The sequence below is a fragment of the Bemisia tabaci genome, chromosome 5 (assembly GCF_918797505.1).
Source record: "Bemisia tabaci chromosome 5, PGI_BMITA_v3".
Taxonomy (NCBI): domain Eukaryota; kingdom Metazoa; phylum Arthropoda; class Insecta; order Hemiptera; family Aleyrodidae; genus Bemisia; species Bemisia tabaci.
In genome coordinates, this window is record NC_092797.1 from 41926969 (window position 1) to 41953720 (window position 26752).

General features: G+C 37.2%; 1 protein-coding gene across 1 annotated transcript in view; it reads left to right on the forward strand.

Moving 5' to 3' along the window:
• LOC109039133 (uncharacterized) overlaps positions 1-26752 on the forward strand; it is a 424526-nt gene that overhangs the window by 384649 nt on the left and 13125 nt on the right. Inside the window, 33 exon segments of the mRNA XM_072300747.1 lie at positions 86-400; positions 767-1102; positions 1545-1844; positions 2502-2807; positions 3458-3784; positions 4252-4584; positions 5033-5347; positions 5673-5798; positions 5801-6007; positions 6474-6782; positions 7261-7566; positions 8062-8385; positions 8893-9231; positions 9685-9993; positions 10428-10763; positions 11112-11420; positions 11912-12211; positions 12529-12861; positions 13190-13522; positions 13983-14294; positions 15632-15958; positions 16381-16584; positions 16587-16694; positions 16963-17268; positions 17828-18163; positions 20242-20574; positions 21325-21639; positions 22197-22472; positions 22803-22991; positions 23404-23757; positions 24344-24556; positions 25540-25740; positions 26089-26286. Coding sequence (XP_072156848.1) covers positions 86-400; positions 767-1102; positions 1545-1844; positions 2502-2807; positions 3458-3784; positions 4252-4584; positions 5033-5347; positions 5673-5798; positions 5801-6007; positions 6474-6782; positions 7261-7566; positions 8062-8385; positions 8893-9231; positions 9685-9993; positions 10428-10763; positions 11112-11420; positions 11912-12211; positions 12529-12861; positions 13190-13522; positions 13983-14294; positions 15632-15958; positions 16381-16584; positions 16587-16694; positions 16963-17268; positions 17828-18163; positions 20242-20574; positions 21325-21639; positions 22197-22472; positions 22803-22991; positions 23404-23757; positions 24344-24556; positions 25540-25740; positions 26089-26286 — 9435 coding nt within the window.

Sequence of the window (26752 nt, forward strand, 5' to 3'; positions counted from 1 at the left end):
CAGATAGAAAATAGGAGTAGTAGCTGATAACTTCAAAACTTAACTTCAGCATCAACTAAGTTTCTTTTATTGGACTTATTTTTAGTGATCGAAGCAGCTCCGGTTAATCCATGCAATCCATCTCCATGTGGTCCTAATAGTCAGTGTCGTGAGGTCAATGGACAAGCTGTCTGTTCTTGTAAACCCACCTACGTCGGAAGTCCTCCTGGCTGTAGACCAGAGTGTGTCGTTAGCTCTGAATGTCCCCACAACAAAGCTTGCATCAATCAAAAGTGCGCAGACCCTTGTCCTGGTACTTGCGGACAAAATGCAATCTGCAATGTGATCAATCACAGTCCAATCTGTAGCTGCAAGCCTGGCTATTCTGGAGATCCATTCAGTCTTTGTTCACGCATTCCACGTAAGGCGACTCACTATTTAATTCCTCCTATGTTCGCAAGTTTTTTTTAGTTGAAAAATGATAGCTCTTAATATTCATAGATGCTCCTTTTTACTGGACTATTTTTTCCCCTGTTAGATTGTTCTATTGTTTAAGCACTGCTAAGATAGCTGACATGTCTCGAAGAAAAAATTAGGTAATTGAAGTGAAAATCATTTAAGTACGGTCATTAGAATTCATCAGTAATTATTTTGTGAGGAACTATATCCAAGTCTTTATCCATCATTAATCATCACCTCTGTTGCATTTTGAACGGCTGATCAAAAGTAAATTTTAATACTTACTTCTTCACCAGGAAATCCTAATCCCTCATAATTTCAATTACAGCCCCACCACCACCCCCAGCGGATCCAATTTATGTCAATCCTTGCGTTCCGTCACCATGTGGCCCATATTCTCAATGCCGTGACATTGGCGGAGCACCATCTTGTTCCTGTAGACCAGAATACACCGGCTCCCCGCCTAATTGCCGACCAGAATGTCTCATCAATGCTGAATGTCAGAGTGCGCTTGCATGTATTCGAGAAAAATGCAAAGATCCTTGTCCAGGATCTTGCGGTGCCAATGCCCATTGTAATGTCATCAATCACACCCCATCTTGTAGTTGTCCAGAAGGGTACACTGGAGATCCATTCACAAGTTGCTATCCAAAACCACCTCCACGTAAGCAATAACCACTCAGCTTCTCCTTCGATTTTAAGTTAATTTTTGTAAATCAAAATTATTGATCCAAACAAGAAGCAGTTAACAAAAATCTGATCGATTTGCCGTCATTCATCAATTAACAAAGAGCTAATAATCAGCTGTCTGTGAAATCTAGTTTAACAGTGTAATACTTTTAGTTGACAAGTTTTTACCCACTCGAAGCACAGTAGTGTGCATATTCCTAGTTTCATACTGAAAATTGCGGTAGGAACTAAATAAAACACCTCCAATCTAGTTTGAAACCTGTTAAGAATTTTTGTCCACTTTGAAGGTGTTAGAAACCTGATCGGTCAACTCTCCAATTTACACTGGGTTGATTTTCATGATACCTAAATAGAATTTTTTTCAAGTCGAAATATTGTCCAGCCTCCACTAATTGGTGTTACCTTCGTTTTTGTAGCGGTCGATAGCCCACCTGAACCAGATCCATGTCAGTGCGGACCAAATGCTGTCTGTCATAATGGTGTTTGCACTTGTATACCTGAGTATCAGGGAGATCCCTATGTTGGTTGCCGGCCCGAATGTATTCTAAATACGGACTGTCCTCGCACACAAGCGTGTATTCGTAATAAATGTAGAGATCCATGTCCGGGAACTTGTGGTCAGAATGCCCTCTGTACTGTTGTCAACCACATACCTATCTGTAGTTGCCCAACGAGTATGTCCGGAAACCCGTTTGTGCTTTGCACACCTCAACAAGGTATGTTAATCACTGAATAGTGTGCTACTTGTTTTTCCGCCTGGTGTAATAACTTGGTGGAAGATTCAAATGTATTTATTATGAAGTTTAATGTGTACACAATTACAATGAGGTTTAGTGCAGAAATATAATTATTGTATTCAATTTCTAAGTCATTATAAACTTGTAATACTTATGAAATAGTAATTCAATTAGAATATTAAAAGAAAGTAACATGCTGAGGATCCTCCATGCAACTTTAAATTTTTATTAATTTAATGACATTTTTTACTTATTTTCATAAAAAAAAAGAAATAAATAAATAAAATACAAAAACTGCCATGAACCTGATATTCAGCTGTCAACGCAAAGTAATTGCACTTTATTAACAATTGTCTTGTCCCATAGAATTTTTGAAACAAACTCATCGACTTATACGGTCAGAATTAGCGGTTTACGGTTAGCAGAATTTCTCTCCCCCCCCCCCCCAAATTGGTGGAAAGTATTGAAAAAAACCGTTTTAGCTAATTTTATTTTCAAACTGATCACATCCTCTAATTTAGCAGAACAAAGAATTTCAAATAGATTAAGCTACAAGGCGAAGGAACTTTTCTCCCTGCCTCGTAAAAATGCTTTTGAACTCAGTAAATTATTCCTTTTTATCTTTGAATATTCCAGCTCCCATTGTAACGCAACCGTGCAATCCCTCACCATGTGGACCGCACAGTGTATGCAGAGAAATAAATAATCAAGCTGTTTGCTCATGCGCTCCTGGATTAATCGGCAGTCCTCCTGCCTGCAGACCAGAGTGTATTGTCAACTCAGATTGTGGTCGAAATGAGGCTTGTAGCAATCAGAAATGTCGTAATCCATGCCCTGGTGCATGTGGCATTGGGGCCCGATGTGAAGTCGTCAATCATAATCCCATTTGTAGTTGCCCGCCAAGATATTCAGGAGATCCATTCGTTCGATGTCAACCAATACGTAAGTTTTATTAAACTGAGATAATAACTATCTGAATGCAAAGGTCTTTAAAAGGAGAAACTGTAGTAGCGTGTTGTAAATTTAAATATAAATATTTTCTCCCTCTGAATTTAGTCATGATCTTTTCTCACAAATTTTATGATCTTCATTTATCTTAATTTCACCTTTTGCCATAGTATTTTTTTGCTTCTCGTGATTGAAGTTAAAAGAGTGATAACTCGTTATGTACTTGCTACAATTTTTTTATTTCATCTCAAAAGAATGAGAGAAAATATCATAGATCACAGGATACGCACAGAGTGTGCTGGTGTCATTAATCATTATACCCTTTCCTGAAGGATGCTAATGTCTTGTTTACATGGATATGAATGTCAAGGAAAGGAATTGCGTCTTTAGTAATTGAAAGTTAGCTAACTTAAAAACTTTTATGGAGAACACTAAAAATGAATCAATTTAACTGATAACTTTAAATTATTTTTAGAGCCTCAAAGTCTAGTTCTATAGACAACGCTGTGAGCTTGATAAGCAAAGCACTAAAATATGAAAATGTGATGTTTTTTTAAAATCTCATTGTAAATACTAAGTAAAATTTCTGATTTCCACCAAATAAAGACTGACTATTGTTCTCTTAAATTTATGTTTCATCACAGCGGAGTCCCCGCCAGTTCAAGCAGCTCCTCAAAATCCTTGTGTACCGTCTCCTTGTGGACCAAACGCTCAGTGTCAAGCACATGGTGACTCTCCCTCATGCTCATGTTTACCAGACTTTATCGGAGTCCCTCCAAATTGTCGACCAGAATGTGTCAGTAACAGTGAGTGTCCAAGTCACCAAGCTTGTATCAACCAAAAATGTCGTGACCCTTGCCCAGGACTTTGCGGTGCCAATGCTCAATGCCATGTCGTCAGTCATACACCTCGGTGTGTTTGTACACCTGGTTATGTCGGCGATCCATTTGTTCAATGCACAATTCAACAATGTAAGTCTCTCCTTTCTTTATTCCGTGTTTTCAGTTATTTTTCCTAAAATCCAACTTGTATGTCTCCAAAAAAGTTTGATGAATAAATGCTTGAACGCCTTAAAGAACTTAACAAGGAAGATGTTTGTTCTGGAGTAGTTCTGTGAAGATGAGTAAAACCTTTTAAGGACTGTGCCTCTTGACGACTCTATTCAGGCTATCAAATAATCATTTCTTTTTTACTTACTATTTTATCCACCCTATCGATTTTTTTGCTAATTAATCGGTTTTAAGCTAATTTTGTGTAAATGTCTGTGAAGTCATTTTTACTCGCAAATTTCCTAAAATGTTCCATCTGAAATTTTTTCTGTTGCTTTCAAAAATATTTTCAATAAAAGCGAATCAGTCTACACATATTTGAGTGGATAATGAAATCTTGAATATTAGGCGTATTTGATAATCTTATAATTCATATTTTGTATCTACAGCTGAGCCTATCCATGAAGTGATCACTCCATGCACACCATCTCCTTGCGGAGCAAACGCTATTTGCAAGGAACATCACAATGCTGGCTCATGCACCTGCCTACCTGAATACATTGGTAACCCCTATGAAGGGTGCCGTCCTGAATGCGTTCTCAACACTGATTGCCCATCAAACAAAGCCTGTATTCGTAACAAATGTCAAGACCCATGCCCTGGTACCTGTGGACCAAACGCTGACTGTCAAGTTATCAACCACCTTCCGAACTGTGTCTGTCGACCTGGCTATACTGGAGATCCGTTCAGATATTGCAACATCATTCCTCCTCCTCCTCCACGTAATAATTTTTTTTTTCATCGTTACTATTTTTCATACCACATACTATATAGACAAGTTATAACTAATAATGATGTATAATTTCATTTATCATCCAAAGTTTAACTTCCTTTTTAGCAACTGTTTCATATTACGTTTCCTAAATTTTGGTACTAAGTGCTTTTCAACCATAATCTGTTCTCTGTCTCTTTGAAGTCAATGAAAACGCATATCCATTATTGTTTGTGTAACCATTTTATTATGATCTTTCACAAGCCTTTTCTTGTTCTTAGCTTTCATAATTTTTCTAATTGTGAGTTGAACATTCCAACACCCGAGACTCAGTGTAAAATATCAGGGTTTTTTTCCTCCTTTTTTCTGTAAAGAAAGAATAGAAAAATAAATAAAATAATTCGAACAATTGCATACTGTCATGTAACTTTAATTTTTGTATTATTTTTTCTCTCCAGAAGCTGAGCCTCTGCCAACAAATCCATGCATTCCATCTCCTTGTGGTCCAAACAGTCAGTGTCGTGAAATTAATGGTCAAGCAGTCTGTTCATGCAGACCAACTTATGTGGGCAGCCCTCCATCCTGCCGGCCGGAGTGCACTGTCAGCTCAGAGTGTCCATTGAACAAAGCCTGTATCAATCAGAAATGCTCAGACCCTTGCCCAGGCACCTGTGGTCAAAATGCTAACTGTCAAGTAATTAACCACAGCCCAATTTGCAGTTGTCGCCCATCATACACTGGAGATCCTTTTGTACGCTGTTATCCAATACCTCGTAAGTACAATTTGAATTCTTGCCTCCTCTTATTTTTCAGAACGTTGGCAGTCTTGTCCTCCCTGCAAAATATATTCACTATTTGATATTCCTCTATTGATCCTGTAATCCATCACAAAGAGCCATTTATGTGATTTCAACTTTTTGAACAATAAGTCACTCGCATATGTACCACGAAGTCTGTATATGCAAAAATTTATTTTTGGAAAATGTGCAAGCTTGTACGGGTAACTTTATCATGCATAAAGTATTATATATTTTTGTTTTTATTAAACGCCAGCAACATCGCCCATCTCTTTAATACAAATTGTCTTTTTTTTTCTAGCACCTCAACAAGCCCCGGTGGATGTCACACCAGTGAATCCCTGCATTCCATCACCTTGTGGACCGTACTCTCAGTGCAAAAACATTGGAGATAGTCCATCCTGCTCTTGTAGACCAGAATACACTGGAACCCACCAAATTGTCGCCCTGAATGCTCAATCAACTCCGAATGTCCAAGCAACAAAGCTTGTATCAATGAAAAGTGTCGGGACCCTTGCCCTGGCTCCTGCGGTATTTCAGCACTCTGCAATGTTGTATACCATACACCAGCGTGCACTTGCCCTGAAGGATATACTGGAGATCCATTTACAAACTGTTATCCCAAACCTCCTCCTCGTAAGTGTATAATTATTAGTATTTCTTCTTAAAAGTCATGATGGAGCAAGTTTTCATAGTGTGAGGTATTCTGTTCGCATTGCTTAAAATAAAAAAGAAGTAACTTAATTTTATTGATTTATTTAAAGGCATAATTTATTTCTGCATCATTTTTGTCTATTCATCTCTCTGTGAAACTTCACTGATATGAAAATGAGCTGTATCTCTTTATTGTTTTAACACATATCATTACTTACTACGGCTAATCAGTCAGTGAATATTTTATTTTTCAAAGATGATTCAAATTTGATTTATCTCAGTACATATTCAAGCTCAACAGAATTCCTATTTTACTTTTCTGGTTATTTTCTTCTCTTTTTTTTTCATTGATATTTATTCTCTAAATAATTTAAAAAAATTCCGAATGTATTGGGATTTTATGTTTTTCTCTAAGTATTTACGTATTTATTTTTTCTATTATTTTCAGCCACTGAACCACCACAGGCATCTGACCCTTGCAATCCATCACCATGTGGGCCAAACGCTCAATGTAGGGATGGTTTATGCTCCTGCCTCCCAGAGTACCAAGGCGATCCGTACACAGGTTGCCGTCCCGAGTGTGTTCTCAATAATGACTGCCCCAGAGACAAAGCTTGTATCCGCAACAAATGTAAAGATCCTTGCCCAGGCACCTGTGGTCAGGGCGCTGTCTGTGATGTTATTAATCACATTCCAGTGTGCAGTTGTCCTGCAGGAATGTCAGGAAATCCTTTCGTCTCCTGCAGACCTCAGCAAGGTAAATTTACAACCGTGAAATAATACTCTTCCTACATTGTTCTTTCTAAGCTATGTTTTAAGTGAGGATACCTGCCAAAAAGGTTAACATCAAGAGAGGAAGATTGGGAGAATTTAAAACTAACTCATCCGTAACATGAGCATAAATAAAAATTTCAGGCATCCTCTCCTACTAATTGAATCATGTAACCTGAAAATTTGCCAAGTCTGCATCTTTTAAAATTGACTTTTTCATTGAAAAGTACTTTCTAGGGGAAGGCGCATCTTTGCTTAAGCTAATCCTTTCAAATTGTGATCAAAAGTGTAAAAACAGCCACCTTTTCTTCAGAAAGACCTATCTTTCAAAAGTTGCAAGTATACTCTTGGCGAAAGTATTACACTGAGCTTACCATATCCTTACTTAAACTTTCATTTTAATATCTCGCACTACGTTTTCCCAGAGTATTGTAACCTTAAAGGTATCATCTAATCGTTTACAGCTCCTGTAATCACTCAACCTTGCAACCCATCACCTTGTGGTCCTCACAGTATTTGTCGAGAAGTGAACAGTCAGGCTGTATGTTCTTGTGTCCCTGGTTACATTGGCAGTCCTCCTGCCTGTCGGCCAGAATGTATTGTAAATTCAGACTGCGGTCGCCTTGAAGCATGCAGCAATCAAAAGTGTCGAAACCCATGTCTGGGCACTTGTGGAATCGGAGCGCGTTGTGAAGTTGTTAACCACAACCCAATATGCAGTTGTCCTCCGCAGTATAGTGGAGATCCATTCATCAGATGTCTATCAATACGTAAGTTTTTTTTCCCTGTCAAATTTTCTTTGATATCATGATATTAATGTTATGCATCCAAGATAAATCACTAGAAAGCTCTCTTTTTAATGCAAAAACATTTCATGTTTTTTTCCTCATATTATTTTTTGAAAAGTTTGCCAATGACCTCTCAGTGAAAATGTCTAGACCTGTATACCAAATGCGGTTTCTTGTAGATTTATCTCCTAAATCTAGGGTAAGGAGGACTAATAAGTACCAGTTTTACAAAGCTGCTATTCAGAGGATTGAAAATTTTTAAGCTTCTACTTATGAACATCTACCTTGGATTTTTTTTTTTCATTTTTTGTGAGCCAATTTTTTTATTGTACTGTAAAAGTGTGATTTTAATACATATTTTATCATGAAAGGGCTGTTCAATTTTAATCATTTTTTACTCCTCTAATGCACATGGCTTTAAAGCTGAAGATTCTTTCGGTATCAAAAATGTTCAATTTATTTGATCTATTTTTTCAGCGCCTACTCCAGTACAGCAAGCCCCTCAAAACCCATGTGTTCCTTCACCATGTGGTCCAAATGCACAGTGTCAAGCTCATGGAGAGTCCCCATCTTGTTCGTGCCTTCCAGATTTTGTAGGAATTCCGCCAAACTGCCGACCCGAATGCATCAGTAACAGTGAATGTCCGAGCCACCAAGCTTGTATCAACCAGAAATGCAAAGATCCATGCCCAGGGCTCTGTGGCTCAAATGCCGAGTGCCATGTTGTCAGCCATGCGCCAAGGTGTACATGCCTGCCTGGTTATGTCGGAGACCCCTTCAGTAGTTGTATCATCAAACAATGTAAGCAATATAATGATAATATAAGCAGTCTAGTGATTTCCTTTGCATCCGTAACAGTATCTCATGATCAGTATTATTATAACAAATGTTACTTTTGCTTTCATTCAAACTGTATCGGAGACGCAGGTCTCAAAAAAAAAAAAAAAAAAACTCATCATTGAAGAGTCTGAAGTTGTTTTAAAATGAAAGGTACCGGAAGACTTATTATAAGGATTTGTTTAAAAAAATAATGAGTAAAACATGAATTGAAAACAAATTGAATTCACTTCTACAGTGGAAACTTCATTGTTCCAAAGAAATATAATCAGGCAGAGTCTGCCTTTTGACCTTATGTATGCAAAGTTCAACCACAGCTGAAGTCCGTCAAATGACTGAAATGCTAAATCAATTTTGTTTGATCAACCATTTGTTTCCTAATGTTATTTTTTTTCCTAGAAATATTCAAAATTTTGAAATTGTCTTGTTATCGAACACCACTTTAATAAAATTGTAATTATGTTTGTGTAGCTGAACCAGTACAAGAACATCTTTCACCTTGTCACCCGTCTCCTTGTGGTGCCAATGCAATCTGTCGGGAACAGAACGGAGCTGGGTCTTGCACATGTATCGCAGATTATATCGGAAATCCTTACGAGGGCTGTAACCCAGAATGTATCTTGAACACAGACTGCGCACCAAACAAAGCCTGTATCATCAACAAATGTCGAGATCCTTGTCCTGGTACATGCGGACCCAATGCCGACTGTCAAGTGGTCAACCATTTGCCTCTGTGCACCTGCAGACCTGGTTACACTGGCGATCCGTTCAGATATTGTAACATACTGCCACCACCTTCGCCTCCCATAGGTACATAGGATTTTTTGAGACGTTCACCTGCCTCTCTATGAGAATCTATCGATACTTCGTAATAGTCCTCACAATGAGTTTAAGTAGATTTAGAGATTGGCAAAGCTGTTTTAACTTTTTAGAAAGGTCTAGCAGATTTTTTCAAACTCATAAAATGGAATTGAAAAATTTCAATAGTATATCCGTTTCGACATCGGAAAATTTCTGTTTATAAATTCAGATTTAGTTTTTTTTTTTTTTTCAAAGAGTTCCAAAAACTAAAATTTTACAAAACTCTTTTTCAAACAGTTTTGGTGTTGAATCTCAATGTCTTGATGGCATTTATAGTCATAGTAGCCAAATTGAACTGTTAAATATTTTCCCAAAAATTGTAGAGTTTGTTCTAGTGGTATTTAGTCTTCTCTTTCAACCGAATTAATTTGACTAAATCCTCACTTCCCTTCTTCTTTTCAGAAAATGAGCCTATCAACCCATGTTACCCCTCACCTTGTGGACCGAACAGTCAGTGTCGTGAAATCAACGGTCAAGCTGTCTGCTCTTGCTTGCCCGAATTCATTGGCTCTCCACCAGGTTGCCGTCCAGAATGTACCGTCAGCTCAGAATGCTCTCACAGCGAAGCTTGCATGAACCAAAAGTGCAAAAATCCTTGCGAGGGCACATGTGGGTTGTATGCCGAATGCCACGTCATTAATCATAGCCCCATATGCAGCTGCAAACCTTCCTATACTGGAGATCCATTCATCAGATGTTCTCCTATTCCTCGTAAGTTTTATTTCAAGTTTACTGTAGCACTGCGCTTGTAGCTGCCTATGATGTTCAGTGACAGTTATTTAAATGTTGTCTTATGCCACTGCAACTTGTCATCTCTTTTCTATCATGGGTTAAAGCGATGGAGGTAATATTTGCTTGTTACCAAATATCGAAGCATTCATGCGCCTTGCTCCCTTAAGAAAAAAAATGCAGAATTTTCCTATTTTTTGGCATCTTTTTTGTTTGTTTTATACAATTTTGAACCTGTCAAGACAAAAAGCAGGCCGAAAATCCTATTGATGACCTAACGGGAAGACTTGAATTCTAGTTACAGTATTTTTCATTCTCTGCATATATTATCAAAAAAAATTTTCTTTCGTGATTGAATCTATTAAACTAAGCCATTTTCCTTACAAAATGTAATTTTTTTCTCTGTTTATTTACAGCTCAACCCACTCCACCTGCTGATACAATTGTTGTCAATCCATGTGTACCCTCTCCTTGCGGACCGTATTCGCAGTGCCGAGACATCAATGGAGTGCCGTCATGTTCATGTCTACCCGAATATATAGGCACACCACCATCATGCAGACCAGAGTGCGTTGTCAGCTCTGATTGTATCAGCACAAAAGCATGCATCCGAGAAAAATGTCGCGACCCCTGTCCAGGCTCTTGTGGTGCAGGTGCTCTATGTAATGTCATCAACCATGTTCCATCTTGCACTTGCCCTGAGGGATACACAGGAGATCCATTCACAAGTTGTTATCCAAAACCACCACCTCGTAAGTTTATCACTATTCATCTTGGAAAAAAATGTTGGTCCAATGTTTTCAATCATTCGCCTCCAAGCTAAAGTTTAACTTCAAAATGACCTCATCGTGTCATTTCAATTTAATTTGATTTTGCATGAAGTCATGAAGATGACCGCAAAAAAGTAAAACTTTAAGTGTCAAAAAAGTTTCTTTGGACCATCTTTAGCAAACAAATACAAGCATAGTTGTGTAATTTCTTAATATTATTTTATTTGCTTTTTTTCACTCTCCAGCCAGTCAGGTTTAACTGTATTCTTTATGATGAAAAATGTTTTTTAAACCTTTAGTACATTTTGTTTTTCTTCGTGACTTTTGCAGCTGTGGATGCACCAATTCCTACAGATCCTTGCAACCCTTCACCATGTGGACCAAATGCTCAATGTAACAATGGTATTTGCACATGTCTCCCCGAATATCAGGGAGACCCGTATCACGGCTGTCGACCAGAATGCATCCTTAACAATGACTGCCCTAGGGACAAAGCTTGCATTCGGAACAAATGTAAGGACCCTTGTCCTGGAACTTGTGGTCAAGACGCACTGTGTAATGTCTTCAATCATATTCCCATCTGCAGTTGTCCCCCTGGAATGTCAGGGAATCCGTTCGTTCAATGTCGGCCACAGCAAGGTAAATGAAGTTCGTGGATTTATAATGTCTACAAATGTTTGTTTAAGCATTTAGAAAATAGTATAAATTATTACTTTTTTTAAAAAAGATTGACCTGATTCTATTGTCAACTTCCTTTTGAATTGGGTATTTTACAGAATACATAGCTGGTACAAAGTTTCTTCTCTGTACAGTGTTACTGGCTGCGTCTTTGTTGTTAGTTAGGTATTTCAAAGAGGAAATTACTCTGAAATGTCACTGATTGTTGCTGCTCCTATGTTTTGTACATAGACTACTTAGGAAAGGCTTCAACCAATTTTTAAATTTAAGCAAGAGTTGAAGATGGCTACATTGATTCTAGCATCTCATGATTTTCTTTATCAATGTCAAATGGCACCTTCTTTGTTGATTTGTTCTTGGGTATTTTTGAACATTTATTGAGTTTTCTGTTCAGATTAACCAGTCATAAGAGAATCAAGCTCATAATGGTTTTTTTTTTTTGTTATTTGCAGCTCCGATTTCAGTGCAGCCTTGCAACCCATCTCCCTGCGGCCCTCACAGCATATGTCGTGAAGTCAACGACCAAGCAGTCTGCTCATGTGTGATAGGTTTTATCGGCAGCCCACCGTCTTGTCGACCAGAATGTATTGTCAATTCAGACTGTGGTCGCAGTGAAGCTTGCAGCAATCAAAAATGTCGAAACCCATGTCCAGGGGCCTGTGGAGTTGGCGCCAAATGTGAAGTTGTTAACCATAATCCCATTTGTAGTTGTCCTCCACAATACTCCGGAGATCCATTCATTCGGTGCTATTGTAAGTATTTACAAAATCTTTGCTTTTGAAAAGTGACTTTCAAAATGTATACAAACAGCCAACTTGTATCATTTACTGAGTCTATGTGCTTGTATTATTTTATGTTTTTCAATAAAATGCTAAAAGTTTTAAATTATAATGATGCCTCATCTCATGTTCTAATTCATATTTTAAAAGTCCACCAGCACTGAAAAAGTGCGTAAAGAGAGATACAGCCATTTTATCAACAATTCAAAACTTATTTTCAGTCTTATCAATTTTATTAGTTTAAGAATCAAGGCTAAGTAATTGACCCAATTTTCTTATGTATTTTATAGCTGCCCCACCGCCCCCACCTGTCCAACAAACTCCAGTGAATCCTTGCGTACCTTCACCTTGCGGTCCAAATGCTCAGTGCCAACCTCACGGAGATTCACCCTCCTGTTCATGTCTCCCAGACTACATCGGAGCTCCGCCTAACTGTAGACCAGAATGTATCAGCAACAGCGAGTGTCCCAGCCACCAAGCCTGCATCAACCAGAAATGCAAAGATCCTTGTCCCGGACTTTGTGGTGCCAATGCGGAGTGCAGGGTCATCAGTCATACACCAAGATGCCTGTGTCTGGAAGGATTTATTGGAAATCCTTTCGTTCAATGCACAATTAAAGAAGGTATTTATTTTGTCTTAGAGCAATGTAGTGCTCATAGTTTTTCGTTCCTGAAATAATACTATTTTTCTTCTTTATTTTTAAAAGATCCAACTTTTTTCATTTTTTCAAAACTTTTCTCGTTAAGAACCAAAATTTTTCAGGTGCAATGATGATTGAAAAAAATAAGGGAGGAACACCTTTTGAAGTTGATTTTCTGTTATTTCATGTTATGTGTCACAGCCTCACAGCAATCAGATTTTTTTAACGCATTCGTTTCCTTTAATTTAGTCTCAATTTCACACTACTCGATGAATTAATGCTATTTTTATTTGTGTCCTTTAATTTTCAGCTGAGCCTATACATGAAGTGATCACTCCATGCACACCATCTCCGTGTGGAGCAAATGCTATTTGCAAGGAACATCACAATGCTGGCTCATGTACTTGTCTACCTGAATACATTGGTAACCCGTACGAGGGCTGTCGACCAGAGTGTGTCATCAATACAGATTGTCCATCAAATAAAGCCTGCATTCGGAACAAGTGCCAAGACCCCTGCCCTGGTACATGTGGTGCAAATGCCGACTGTCAAGTTGTCAACCATTTGCCCTCTTGCACTTGCTTACCAGGATACACAGGAGATCCATTCAAATATTGCTCTGTCTACACTCCACCAACTCCACGTAAGTTTATACCTAATAAAATCAAAAATGAAAAGTGCACCTAATAGAACTAATTGGTCTTCAAGTTCAAACAAGTTGCGCAAATTTTTATTTCAAGTTTAACTAGTAGTTTTTTTCATGTTTGTGCTCTTGGTTTTAGGGTTCTATTTTTGAGAATATACTGACCTGCTTCTGAATTAATATTTCGCTCTCTATTTTTCTCAAAATGTATACTTTACTGCAGTTTTTTTTTCTGTAACTTAGAACAAAAGTTTATAAATTCAAATGTAGAGAAATTTTTAAAGATTCAATGTTGATTTTTCTCTTTAAAAATTAGTTTTCTGATTTTGATTACTTATTTTTTCTGTATTAATCTTTTTCAATGGCCTCTCTCTTCAGCATTGACATTTGTCAAATTAAAATCACGATTTTACTGCGGAAAATATGTGAAAGTTTCTTATGTGATTTTTTTTTATTTCAGCTGTTGTTCACGATGTACCAGCTTGCATACCCTCTCCTTGTGGACCAAACAGTCAATGTCGTGAAGTAAATAGCCAAGCAGTATGTTCTTGTCTACCCACATACCTTGGCAATCCACCAGCTTGCAGACCAGAATGCACTGTCAGTGCTGAATGTCCTCACAACGAAGCATGCATGAATCAGAAATGTGTAGATCCTTGTGTTGGAACCTGTGGAATCAACGCTGTTTGCATTGTTATCAATCACAGTCCAATTTGTAGCTGTAAACCTGGACATTCTGGAGATCCATTCCTCAGATGCAATCCTATTCCTCGTAAGCTCATATTTTCTTTATTTTTTGTTCACAGCCTTTGCATCATTTAAGTCTCAACAAAAATAGTTTATGAAGAGCAGCTCGTTTTATCCTATCATTCAGTTGGAAAATGTTTACTTTTGGGCGCTTCTGGGTACCAGATGCGCCCTTTCCAACCGTTCGACTCCCCCGATGTAACATGTACTATACTACATGCCCTTTTGCCTTATGGGTAATGACGCCATTCTGGTACACCCGGGAAAATTTGATTTTTTTCTGCATCTGGTATTCGTAAAAGTTTTCGTGAAATGTTTTGCTTTTAAGCATAACAATCTCGCACGGACGTATTACCTGGTTAAAGTATTTTAGGGCCTCCTTATGCTTTAAATACTTATATCCGAGGCAGTACTTTCAGATCGATTTGAAAATATTACGAACAGTCACGTGATCTCTTCATTTTAGTGACGTATTACTGTGCTACTTTGTGATTGGTTCATTTTCTTGGCGCAGCATCGACACGTCAGCTGTTTGCGGCATTGAGCGGAAGGTTTAAGGTTATGTCATGGACCAAGAGAATGAATAAGGACCCCCAACTCCAGTTAGCGGAGACATTAGCGCTGCCTATATTTTCATCCATGGCCGATGTCACCGCCGGCCGGCCGGTCCCTCTCTTCCCCGCGACCCGCGCTTCCCCGCCCCGCTGCTGAACTCCTCTTCACGCGGCCGGGCCCCGCTCCCCCGCGACCTGCGCGCCCTACCTCGCGGCGCGGCGTCGCGACGCCGCTGTCCGCTAGATCGCGTTGACGCACCAGCTTCAGAGGTTCCGCCGCTCTTTCCCGTCGTCTGATTTACAGTGCATCCTTTATGTTTCCATTCACCACCAGTTAAAATTCATCACAAAGTTCTCGTGGAAAGTTTCAAATCTTCGCCATCGATCTGAAGTTTTGAAGGGTTTTGCGGTTAAAGAATCCCACTTGAAATTCCATCTTCGTCAGTCTTCGGATACATAAGTTGGTAGTAATATGCTTTGTCAAAGAAGCGCCCTCCAACGCTTAGGCGTTGGAACTGCTTGTTTCTATTTTCCTCAATTTTTTTTTATTCATTTTTTTGCAATGCCTCTTTATTTTTCTCTCCTGGATTTGAAGTCAATCCTTTAAAGCAATGAATTCTTACTCCAGCCCTTTTTGTTGTGTCAACAAGTTTGTTGAATAAGGTACATATAAAATCCTATTCCATCAAAAGTCTTATTTTTTACCGTAAGCCGGTTACGCAAAAGTCTTTCAAACCCTACCATATTTTTTGATAGCCTCTCATCTTTTATCAATCGGTCTATATTTCGTTTCATTTTTTATTTTCAGCTCCGCCTCCTGTGCAGCAAGAACCGTACCGAGATCCTTGCGTACCATCACCATGTGGTCCATTCTCTCAGTGCAGAGATGTTGGCGGAACTGCGCAATGTTCTTGCTTACCTCGTTATTATGGAAGTCCTCCCCAATGTCACCCAGAATGCACAATCAATGCCGATTGCAGTCCTCTCTTGGCTTGCATCAACGAAAGGTGCATTGATCCATGCCCTGGATCTTGTGGAATTAACGCTCAGTGCAAGGTTGTCAACCATGTGCCCAATTGCTTCTGTCCGGATAGATACACAGGCGACCCATTCACCAATTGTTACCCTAAACCTGGTAATGCCCCAACTTTTCTTCTTTTTTTACCAAGTCTGTTTTTAGAAACTATCTCGTCGAAATCTATAAATTGAAATGAATTGTGTTAAATTTTCCCCTCATTATCTTATGCACTAAAAATATTGACAGGTTACTTAAATATTAACGTCCAAGTGTATATTAACATGTACAATATGATATGCAGAATTAAAGTGAAGTAAGTTGTACTTACAAGTCACTTGACTTGTAATCATCACAAGTGTATGTTAAGTTTACTTAAAAAATGTTGCAGGTCATAATTTTATTCAAATTTCAAATATGAGGTGAAAAATGTCACTTCAATTTTGATTCTCTCTCAGATTCATTTTCCGGTGAGATTCAATTTGCTTCTCCATCCAAAATGCTTCATCCAAGATTTCAATTTTCCCGTTTTCTTTTAACAGCTGACGCGCCTATCCTTGAACCAGCGAAAGACCCATGCTATCCATCACCATGTGGTCCAAATGCTAACTGTCGAGACGGTATCTGCACTTGTATACCTGAGTATCAAGGTGACCCATACATCGGCTGTCGACCGGAGTGTGTGCTCAATGATGACTGTCCCAAGGATCAAGCATGTATTCGTCAGAAATGCAAAAATCCTTGCCCGGCACATGTGGTGTTCAAGCGATCTGTGATGTTGTCAATCACATCCCGATTTGCAGCTGTCCCACTGGCATGTCTGGCAATCCGTTTGTTCAATGTTCACCTCAAGCTGGTGAGTGCTTACATTCTCTATAACAGTATCTTGTTTTTTCATTACCAATCAATGCCTTTGATTGGTAAAGCAAGCATCCAAGTTGTTATTTTAATGAAGTTTAAATGCTGTAAAATATTGTATGTAGTCGTGAATTTTAAATTTTAGTTGATAGTTAATAGATCAGAGAAATCCTACTTGCCCATTCAAAATTATCTGTAGGTAATTTTTTCCATTCATCATGAAGAATTTCTACAATTCTGAAACTAATTTTTTCATCTTTGTACAGCTCCTGTGGAAGAGCATCCTTGCCAGCCCTCACCTTGTGGTCCGTACAGTCATTGTCGTCAAGTGAACAATCAAGCCGTCTGTTCTTGTCTGCCTAACTACATTGGTGCTCCACCTACCTGCCGACCTGAATGCACTGTTAACTCGGACTGTCGCCCCAGTGAGGCATGTGTGAATCAACACTGCATTAATCCTTGCCCTGGAACATGTGGCCTGAACGCTCTGTGTAATGTTATTAATCACAATCCTGTTTGTAGCTGCCCTCCGCAGCTGACGGGAGATCCATTCACAAGATGTTTCAGTCAGCGTAAGTAATTTCAATTCTTGAAATTATGTACAATTGGTTTTCCTCTGAAATTTTATGTGTCAATTGGGGTTCAGTTTTTTTTTAAATAAAAAAGCTAACAAATTTTGCAGTTACTGGCGTTATTCACTTTGCTTCAAAAAAATTAAACAGGAGTGGAGCCATTGTCTTTCATCCAGAATGTTCATTCCTGTCTCAAAACTTTTGCCCTTTAGTTGAGCCAAGGACGATGAATTATGCTTAAACTATCATCAAAATATTCGACGTTTTTGGAAAAAATTTTATGGGGTCTCTTGATAATCTGAAAAAGGTGAAGCGTATCTGTCAGGAACAAAAACAACAGCAAACACAAATTTTTTAAAAGAAAGTTTGGTCATCGCATTTCAAAATTTTACATCACTAACAAATGCAAAATAATTCATTATTTAATGAATTTTACTTAAAAATTTGAATTGTGCACGTAAAAAATGAGGTTTTTAATAAAAAAAAACATTCACTTGACTGATTACATTTGGTAACTATTTTGAAACTAATGAACCATTATTTTCTCTGTTTTCAACAGCTCCACCCCCACCTATCCCTCAGGCTGAGCCAGTCAATCCATGTGTTCCAAATCCTTGTGGACCAAACTCAGCTTGCATCGTGTCGCCATCAAACACTCCTTCCTGTTCATGTCTGGAATTTTATCAAGGGGCACCGCCTCATTGCCGTCCAGAGTGCGTCTCAAACAGCGACTGTCCATCTACGCAAGCGTGCATCAACCAGAAGTGTCGTGACCCTTGTCCGGGATCTTGTGGCCTGTACGCTGAATGTCAAGTCGTTGCACACATTCCGAACTGTATTTGCCAGAACGGATACGTAGGCGATCCGTTCACTGTTTGTACTTTGAAACCATCATGTAAGATTGAAACCACGGAGTTTTTTATGGTTAGGTAGAGTTGGTGCTTTTGATTTGGGCTTCATTAACGTTTGGCCTCAACAGGCTATTCTCTTTTTGGACATCGACTTTTACGACTCAGACAAGTTGTGCCATCCACCTCAAGTTCCACGTTTTAGTTGTTTTTTTGTTGGTTTTGCACTAATTACCATATTCTTGTTTTTATAATTTTCAAAGCTACCTTTGATCTCCACTAATTTAAGATCTCAAAGTTCTAGTCCTTCCTTTAATATTCTCATGAACTGTTTTTTAATTTTTTTTTTTTTCATGAATTCAACTGTTTTGTTTACTATTACCTCATTATTTTTCAAGAACGGTGAGTTTGTTTGGAAGATACCCATGTTTTGCGCAGATCTCTGAAAGATCACTCATAAAGTTTTATTTAATTCATTATTCACATTGTGTACATCTTGAAAGTATCTTTTCTTTTAAACAAAAGTTTGAAACACATATTAAACATTCCCTGTCTGACTATTGCACATTATTGAAACAAAGGAGCTTGTATAAATCAACTTAGTATTCTCTTGGAGATTAATCAAAATTGAAGAAATAGACTAATGAGACTCAAATTTTAACTGACGATTAAAAGAACCAATCTAGCACCTGCTGGTCGAACTCAAGCTTCAAGTAATGGTTTTAAACTAAACGCTGCTTCAGCTTCGTATAAATTGAGTAATGCAACCATAGATATTCCAATGGTTCATACTGTATTTTTTTGTTTTGGTTTATTTTTCAGCTTTTGAGTTTGTTATGGGTTTCTCTTTAGTTCATTCATTTATTTAATTTTAAGCCTATCTAGTCAGTGAAGGTGTGCTAATTTAACATAATATCTGAAGCAAAGCTTAAATGTAGAGTAGTTTATTTACTTTACTGGTTTTTATTTTTAAGTAGCTTAATTTTGTCACTAACATGCAAACATTTAAGAATTTTTTTTGTATTTCTGCTTTTTGCTGCCGTGTAGTTTTGTTATTTGTTTTAACAATTTTTCTTGTAATTTTGATGCGGGTTTACTTTTTATTTTATTTATTTATTTTTGTACTGCTTATTTCATGCTATTCTTGCAAATAATATTAGATTCTTTTTCAGCCTAAAAGCAGCAGGATATGAAATTTGATTCACTAATCTCATTATATCTTTGTTCTTTTCAGCAACATCATTGTTTCAGCTTATTGTTACTAAGTAGTCTAAATAAGTTGGTGTGTTTCACATCAATAGCGTCGTTTATTACCATTGATGGAATGGAATATATTTGTGTAATGGATATGTTTTATCGTGTCAGCTCTCTCTGACGTATCCGCCTTTTTTTTTTTTTTAATTGTATCGAACCTCAAACCTCTTTGGTTTGCAAAAATTTCTCAAATCCAGTCAATAAAATGATATATGTTAGGAGGTTTCTGGTTGCTGATTCGTTGATTTTGTCGCTCTCTCTTTTGGCAAAGATATTTTTGCCATGGCTTTGTTTGATCAAGTGCGTTTCATTGTGTGTGAGTGTGGATTGTTTCATTGATTCATCTTTGGATTTTATCTAATTATCATAATTAGTTTCTTTCACTCATATATTTATTTTGCATGATCAACAAAGTATATTGCATGATTTTTTCTTTTTTTCATCCCTAAATATTCATATTATGCATGATTGACTATTGTGTTACATTTTTTTTTCAAATATTCAATTTTCCTTGGAACTGTCTCTGTTTCAAAGTAAATCTTAAAAAATTCATGGTAATGCGCAAAAAGCGATTAATGATTGTTAATGAAAGAAATTGTATCACAAAGTAACATTATCTCATATGAAAGATTGAAAATTATGTGTGAAGGCCCACACGTCCTATAAATATAGAAATTTCTCCTCAAATTTGTCATTCATTAGAACCTCAAACATAAAAAATTCAATTATTATAATCCATATATTTTGAAAAGAGGTAAAGTTACCCCAAGCGTAATTTATGTTCGTATAAAATTTTGAACCCTACGATCTTCCCATTTTAAATTTCAAATGAACAAATGTTAATCTCTGTATTTTTGTATCCATTTTGCAGCGCCCCCACCTACAGCAGCTGCGCCAACTGATCCTTGCTATCCATCTCCATGTGGGCCAAACGCACGCTGTAGAAGTGAACAGGGCTATGCTGTCTGTGAGTGTATCCCAGAATATCAGGGTAATCCTTATGAAGGTTGCCGACCTGAATGTCTTGTCAGCTCTGATTGCCCAATGAGTCTGGCATGTATTCGCAACAAATGTCGTGACCCTTGTCCTGGAACGTGCGGTATCTCTGCCATTTGTACGGTATCAAATCATATCCCTATCTGCTCCTGCCCACCAGGTACCACCGGTGATGCTTTCAGACTTTGCAGACCTATCCCACAAGCAGGTAAGTTCCCTTTTTTATTTTCGTAAAAGTTCCAAGTTTATTCGAATCCTATCTTAAGTTGTATGTGTTACATTTTGCTCAAGCTCATTTGTGAGTCATAATGTAAAAAGAGATCACAAAAAAAATTTCACATCAAAATTATTAAGTGATCACAAGTCCTGCAGTCAAGTTTGTGTCCTCAAAAAAATTAGTTTTGAACATTGGCAATGCTTATAGATGGGCTAGAATAATAGTAATGCTGTTTTTTTTTTTTTTTTTTTTTTTTTTTTTTTTTTATTTTATGGTCGTATACTGTCTGATGAGCATCACTAAATTTTTATTGTAATATTATTTTAAAGAATTAGACAGGATATATATTTTGCAGTTGTTTCTCTTATCATATGAAAAGTGCTAAAATTTCAAGGCAGTTTGATAAAGTCATGTTCTTTTCAATAAGAGCAGTCTAATTTTTTAATTTCATGAGTGGAAAAAATAATCATTCTTTGGATTATTATTTATTTATTTTAAGGCAATTTCATAGTTATTTTCAATGAAGCTGAACCCTCAAAACTGTTAAGAAGAAGACACTCTTTTCCTTTTTGGAGGGGGTCCCTTTTCAGACTTTCAGTCCTATGATCAATACCACAACATTTTTTGAAATGAGTTTTATTTTATTTTGCTACCATCTCTACTAATGTTTTGTAAATATTCCTCTATTTTTACTCGTATCTTTATATACTTTTACAATGAAAGTAATTTTCTGTTCTGCAGAGCCTGTTCCAGTCAATCCTTGCCATCCATCTCCATGCGGACCGAACACAATTTGCCGAGTTGTCAACAACTTGGCCATTTGTGAATGCCTACCTGAATTTTATGGATCTCCCAGTGACAGTGGATGTCGCCCAGAGTGCGTCATCAGTGCGGATTGTCCAAGAAACAAAGCCTGCGTCAACAACAAATGCCGTGATCCGTGTCCAGGCGTCTGTGGTTTCAATGCCCTCTGCAATGTCATTAACCACAGTCCTGTCTGCTCTTGTCCAACAACCATGGTTGGAGATCCATTTGTCGAATGCCACAATGCTCCTGGTAAGTTCAATAACTATTTCATACTCCTCTTTTCTAAACGTGAGCATCTTATTTGCTTATTGTACTCTCTTTACTTCGTTTTCAAATTGTTTTTTTTTTACTTCTAAAATTAGCAATGCTGTTATTGTTTCTCTTTTAACATTTTTTCACATATTAAATAAAAATTATGAAAGGCCATCATTGAATGAGTCAATTAAAAATTTAACTTGTTCTGAAATCATTAAATTATTGAATAAGTTCGGTATGATTGCTTGACGTAAGTTTCCTGCATTTAATACTTAACATCAAAAACTTACCATTTTTCTCAAGCAGTAATAAAGTTTGAGTTAAAGGTATTGCATCTCTCTAGGGATGAATAAAAAAATCTCCAAAAATTAAAATATCAAGAAAAATTAATATATTTGCAAAATCATAAAGACAACCTTTTATTTTCATCAAAGGTTCTGTACTTCTTCAAATATCTCCTGGTTTGCACTGCTATTAAGTCATTTTACATATCATCAGATTTTTTGCAAGCAAGTGATCATTTCTAATTTTTGGCGAATTCCAATTTTCAGCTGAGCCCATTGATCCATGCCATCCATCACCATGTCGACAAAACGGAATCTGCCACAGCGTAAATGGCGCCGCAACATGCGTTTACCCAGAATGTGTCATCAATCAAGACTGTCCTCGTGATAAAGCTTGCTTCAATCAGAAATGCTCTGACCCATGCGTCGGTCAGTGTGGATTAAACGCTATTTGCCGCACTGTAAACCATCAACCTGTGTGCTCGTGTCCACCAGGATTCATCGGCGAGCCCCTCGTGCAGTGTAGACCCAGGCCACTTGAGGGTAAGTCTAAAAGATCTTCTGAGTAGATGTTCTGTCCCTATCTTGTGTTATTCTTGAAGAAAAGTTCTTAATTCCTTCCCTGATGTCGAAAAAAGCATTAATATATGAGGAGTAGAGATTAAAAAGAATTTTTTAATTGCATGTAGAAGTGAAGTATGGCCACGATTGAAACATTTTGCAAAAGATTGAAGAGCTCTCGAATAACTTTAAGTTTTGCAGAGATTTTTCTGGACACCTAATTTTTCTATAATTCTTTATTTTTGGGGTAAATAGTGAATTCTGCATTTTCAACACTCATTAAAAAACACATTGCTCTTCTTCTTTTTTCAGAACCAAAACCGGAATGCGTCGCAGATTCTGAATGTCCAAACGACAAAGCCTGCATCAATCAAATGTGTAGGAACCCATGCACTGCTGGTGTTTGTGCATTTAACGCTGAATGTCATGTCCAATACCATCGACCAATCTGTGCATGCAGACCTGGACTCACAGGAGATGCCAGAACTCAGTGTTATGAAAGTGAGTAATGAATTAGTTTCTTTAATGAAAGTTAGTGCTATTATCCCGGAGCCACAGTTTTTTATTTCTTATCTATAAAGCTCAACAAAATATATTCTTCACTTATTCAACACTCAGCAAAAGGCAACTAAAGTGCAAGATAGTGAAAGAACTGAAATAGTCTTGAAAAACTTAAGATAATGTGAATAATCTTAAAAGTGTTGCAAGGACGATTGCATGTTTTGAAAAAAAATAATGCAGGTACTTAGAAAATAAATCAGAGGCAAAATTTAAAAATAAAAATGGTAATTCGCAAAACTCATCAATGTCTGGTCCTTAAATGTGCATCGTTTTATTATTAAATTAATTACTTTACAATAGGTACTTCTTATTTTGTTTTGTGATCGTTGAAAGAAATCTGTAATTTTTCCAGTTGGCTGTCGCTCTGATTCGGAGTGTGCTCCAACAGAGGCCTGTATAAACCGTGAGTGTATAAATCCCTGCTCATTTACTCGCTGCGGTGAAAACGCTGAGTGTCGCCCAGACAACTATCACAGAGCTCGTTGTTACTGCCCACCATCTTTCCGTGGAGACGCACTTGTGCAGTGCGTTCGTCCTCAGTGCACCTCTGACAGCGAGTGTCCTCAACATCTGGCCTGTAAAAACGAGCGTTGCGTTGATCCTTGCAACTGTGGGCCACACGCTCTCTGTACCGTTTTCGGTCATATACCAACTTGTAAATGTCCACCTGGCTACACTGGAAACCCCCATGAATCCTGCTCAATTGGTATGTTTATTTCTTATTTATTTTCATTCTTAAAATAATAAAAATAAGTAATAGTATGCAATAATATTGGTATCTTTTCCAAACTAAATATAACATTTCCCCCAACGAATTGCAATATGTTATCAGCAACATATATTAAATCATTTTTTTGTTATTATTCTGCAATTATCAATGAAAAACTACCTCTAAAGATCTGTCATGGAAGGATATAATTTTGTGAACTACCTACCTAGAAGATTTTAATTAATTAGGGATTGACAATCTCCTTTTCCTCCTTTATTCACCTCCTCTGTATGATAGTGAGATGATATTATCTGTCTTAAAAAAGTGCTTTTCTCTTTTTTCCTAACAACACCTTGTGAGTTTGTCCTACTGGGTGTAAATTTGGTACCATTGGGAACTCATGGAGTGAATTGTTTTATGTTCTCAAGTTTAACTTTATTCTATTGTCACAATGTTTATTTCTCATTCGTTGCTCTCATTTAAAAGAAGTAAAGTATTTTTACACGATTCACTGTTTTGCTTCTCCATTGTGAATTTGTACTTGTCTACATCTTTAATTTTTCATTTTTTAATTTTATTCCAGTTCCTATCCAAGCTGATACTGGTTGTAAACAAGACGCCGATTGTGCCAGCAAGCTTGCTTGTTTCTCAGGCAACTGCCGCAATCCTTGTCTCGAAACTCGACCTTGTGGTGTCAATGCAGAGTGTACTGTAATTGATACTTTACCGCTCCGCACCATGTCCTGCGAGTGTCTTCCTGGATTTGTTGGTGATGCAGATGTCCAGTGTAAACCAGGTATGCTCATACTTTCCACTTTTTCTTTTGCCAAAAATTGCATACGAAAGAATAGAGCCCTACTGAAGTGAGAACAGACTCAGTGACTATATTTACAAAAAATAAAACATAAAATGAAAGAAGAAAAAGCTCATGCTAAACTTTTCTGCCAAATGATTAAAACTTTAATTTTCACTTGTTTAGTTTTAATAATGCAGTAAAAGTAAGAGAAATATTAAACCTGTGATATACTCTCTGAACGGTTCAATCTGGAATCGTTCATTTCGAAGTATCCATAACAATTAAAGATTGAGTATCCATCATCACTTATTTTTTTTCTATGATTATCTAAGTATGAAATTATTTTCTGTATGTTTTTTGATCGTGTGTCTTTGATTCCAGGTTTTTATTATTTTATGTCCTTCTCCATCATTCCCCCTGGTGTGTAATGTTTAAAACGACAGCAACACACTGCTATCTCATTTCATTTCAGTTTTTTTGCATCCCTCTAACTCACTGTTCATTTCACTTTGAAAACATTGCACCTGCAATTGTACATTAATACATTGAATTCAGCATGCACAGTTCAAATATTGTCAGATAAAGGCAGAGATATTTATTTGGATTATGAGACCCTTTGAGTATCCAGAAGCTACGTTTACGATCGAAATTACGTGTGTGCTACCTTGCTTAAGTTCTGTACCTTTGAGTGGTGAAAAAAGTTCCGAGTCCTCTAAAAAACTTTTTATCAATTATCTCTCTTTTGGTAAACAAAAGCACCAAAAAAGTTTTGGTCTTAAAAGTTTTCAACAAATAGCTCTGAAAATTAAAATTTGCCATATTCTAAGTCTTTGAATTCTTGATCAATTGTAGAATTTTTTTTATTTCAATAACAGCGCAGAAGTTTTCCACCATAAAATCAAAGATGATCTGTAGGTCAAATCATACATTTTTTATCAATCCTATGTTATTGGCTAACTTCTTGTTTCATGCCTAAATTTCAGCTCCTGCCCAGATTGAACCAGGGTGTAGGAGTGATTCTGAATGTCAGTTCTCAGAAGTTTGCATCAACCGGCTGTGTGTCAATCCTTGCGCTGTATCCAGTCCTTGCGCACCATCTGCAGAGTGCGTTGCTGAAAATCATCGCACATTATGTAGATGTCCACCTGGCCTTGTTGGTGATCCATTTATCAACTGCTACAAAAGTAAGAATCGATCAATTGTTTAAATAGGCATTTCGTAGTAATAAATAATAATTAATTTGCCAAGCATCCCTGTCAAATCATTTTAGATGAACCTTTTTTAATTATGTATTAAACAAAAAACAGAAGGCTGATGTTCACTCTCTTAACACGAGTGCAATAGAAAAAGAATTCGAATTATAATTCATCACAAATTGAAAGTACAAATTTAGATTGTTCCTTGTACAACAAGATATTTTTTCCTCTTTTTTTATTGTTTTCTTAATTGCAATCCAATTTTTTATTTTCAGTATCATTTGTCTCCATTCTTTTTTCTTTTTCTCATCAAATTTACTTTTTTTTTCTCAACAGTACCTGAAGCCTCGCCAGAATGTATTGCAGACTCTGAATGTCCACCCACTGCCGCTTGTATCAATCAGCGCTGCCAAAACCCTTGCACCGTCAGTAATCCCTGTGGTCCTGGGGCAGAATGTCTTGTGTCACATCATAGACCTCTCTGTGATTGTCCAAGTGGCTGGGCTGGTAACCCACAAGTCAGCTGCTATAAACGTAAGTGATTAAAAATTTACATATTTCTTTTCTATGGTATCCCTCTGAATATGGCAGTAATTTCAGAGAATAAAAAGTGAGTTGCACTATACTTTCCCGCCCCTCTCCCTCTGCATATAGTAACTTTTTGATATCTTAAAATCATTGTTGTACGTTATATATTACTGTTCTTGTATACTAAATGAAGCCTAGGTTATCCAGCAATTCTCCTATATTAGGTAGGCAGAACATGGATTTTTGCTGAAAAATCCCTGTTTCATGGATTAGTTGGGTGACCATCAATTAGAAAACAAATTTGATTTTCTTCTAGGGTTGTGTATTTTTATTCCTCTAACATAAGTTCAATCCTGAGGATTCATTTTTCAACCCCTACTTTCATAAACTTAATCAATTATTTAATCAACTAAGAACTCAAACACACAGGAGTGATAAAACTTATTGACCACACGACCTGGTGGGTTGCAAT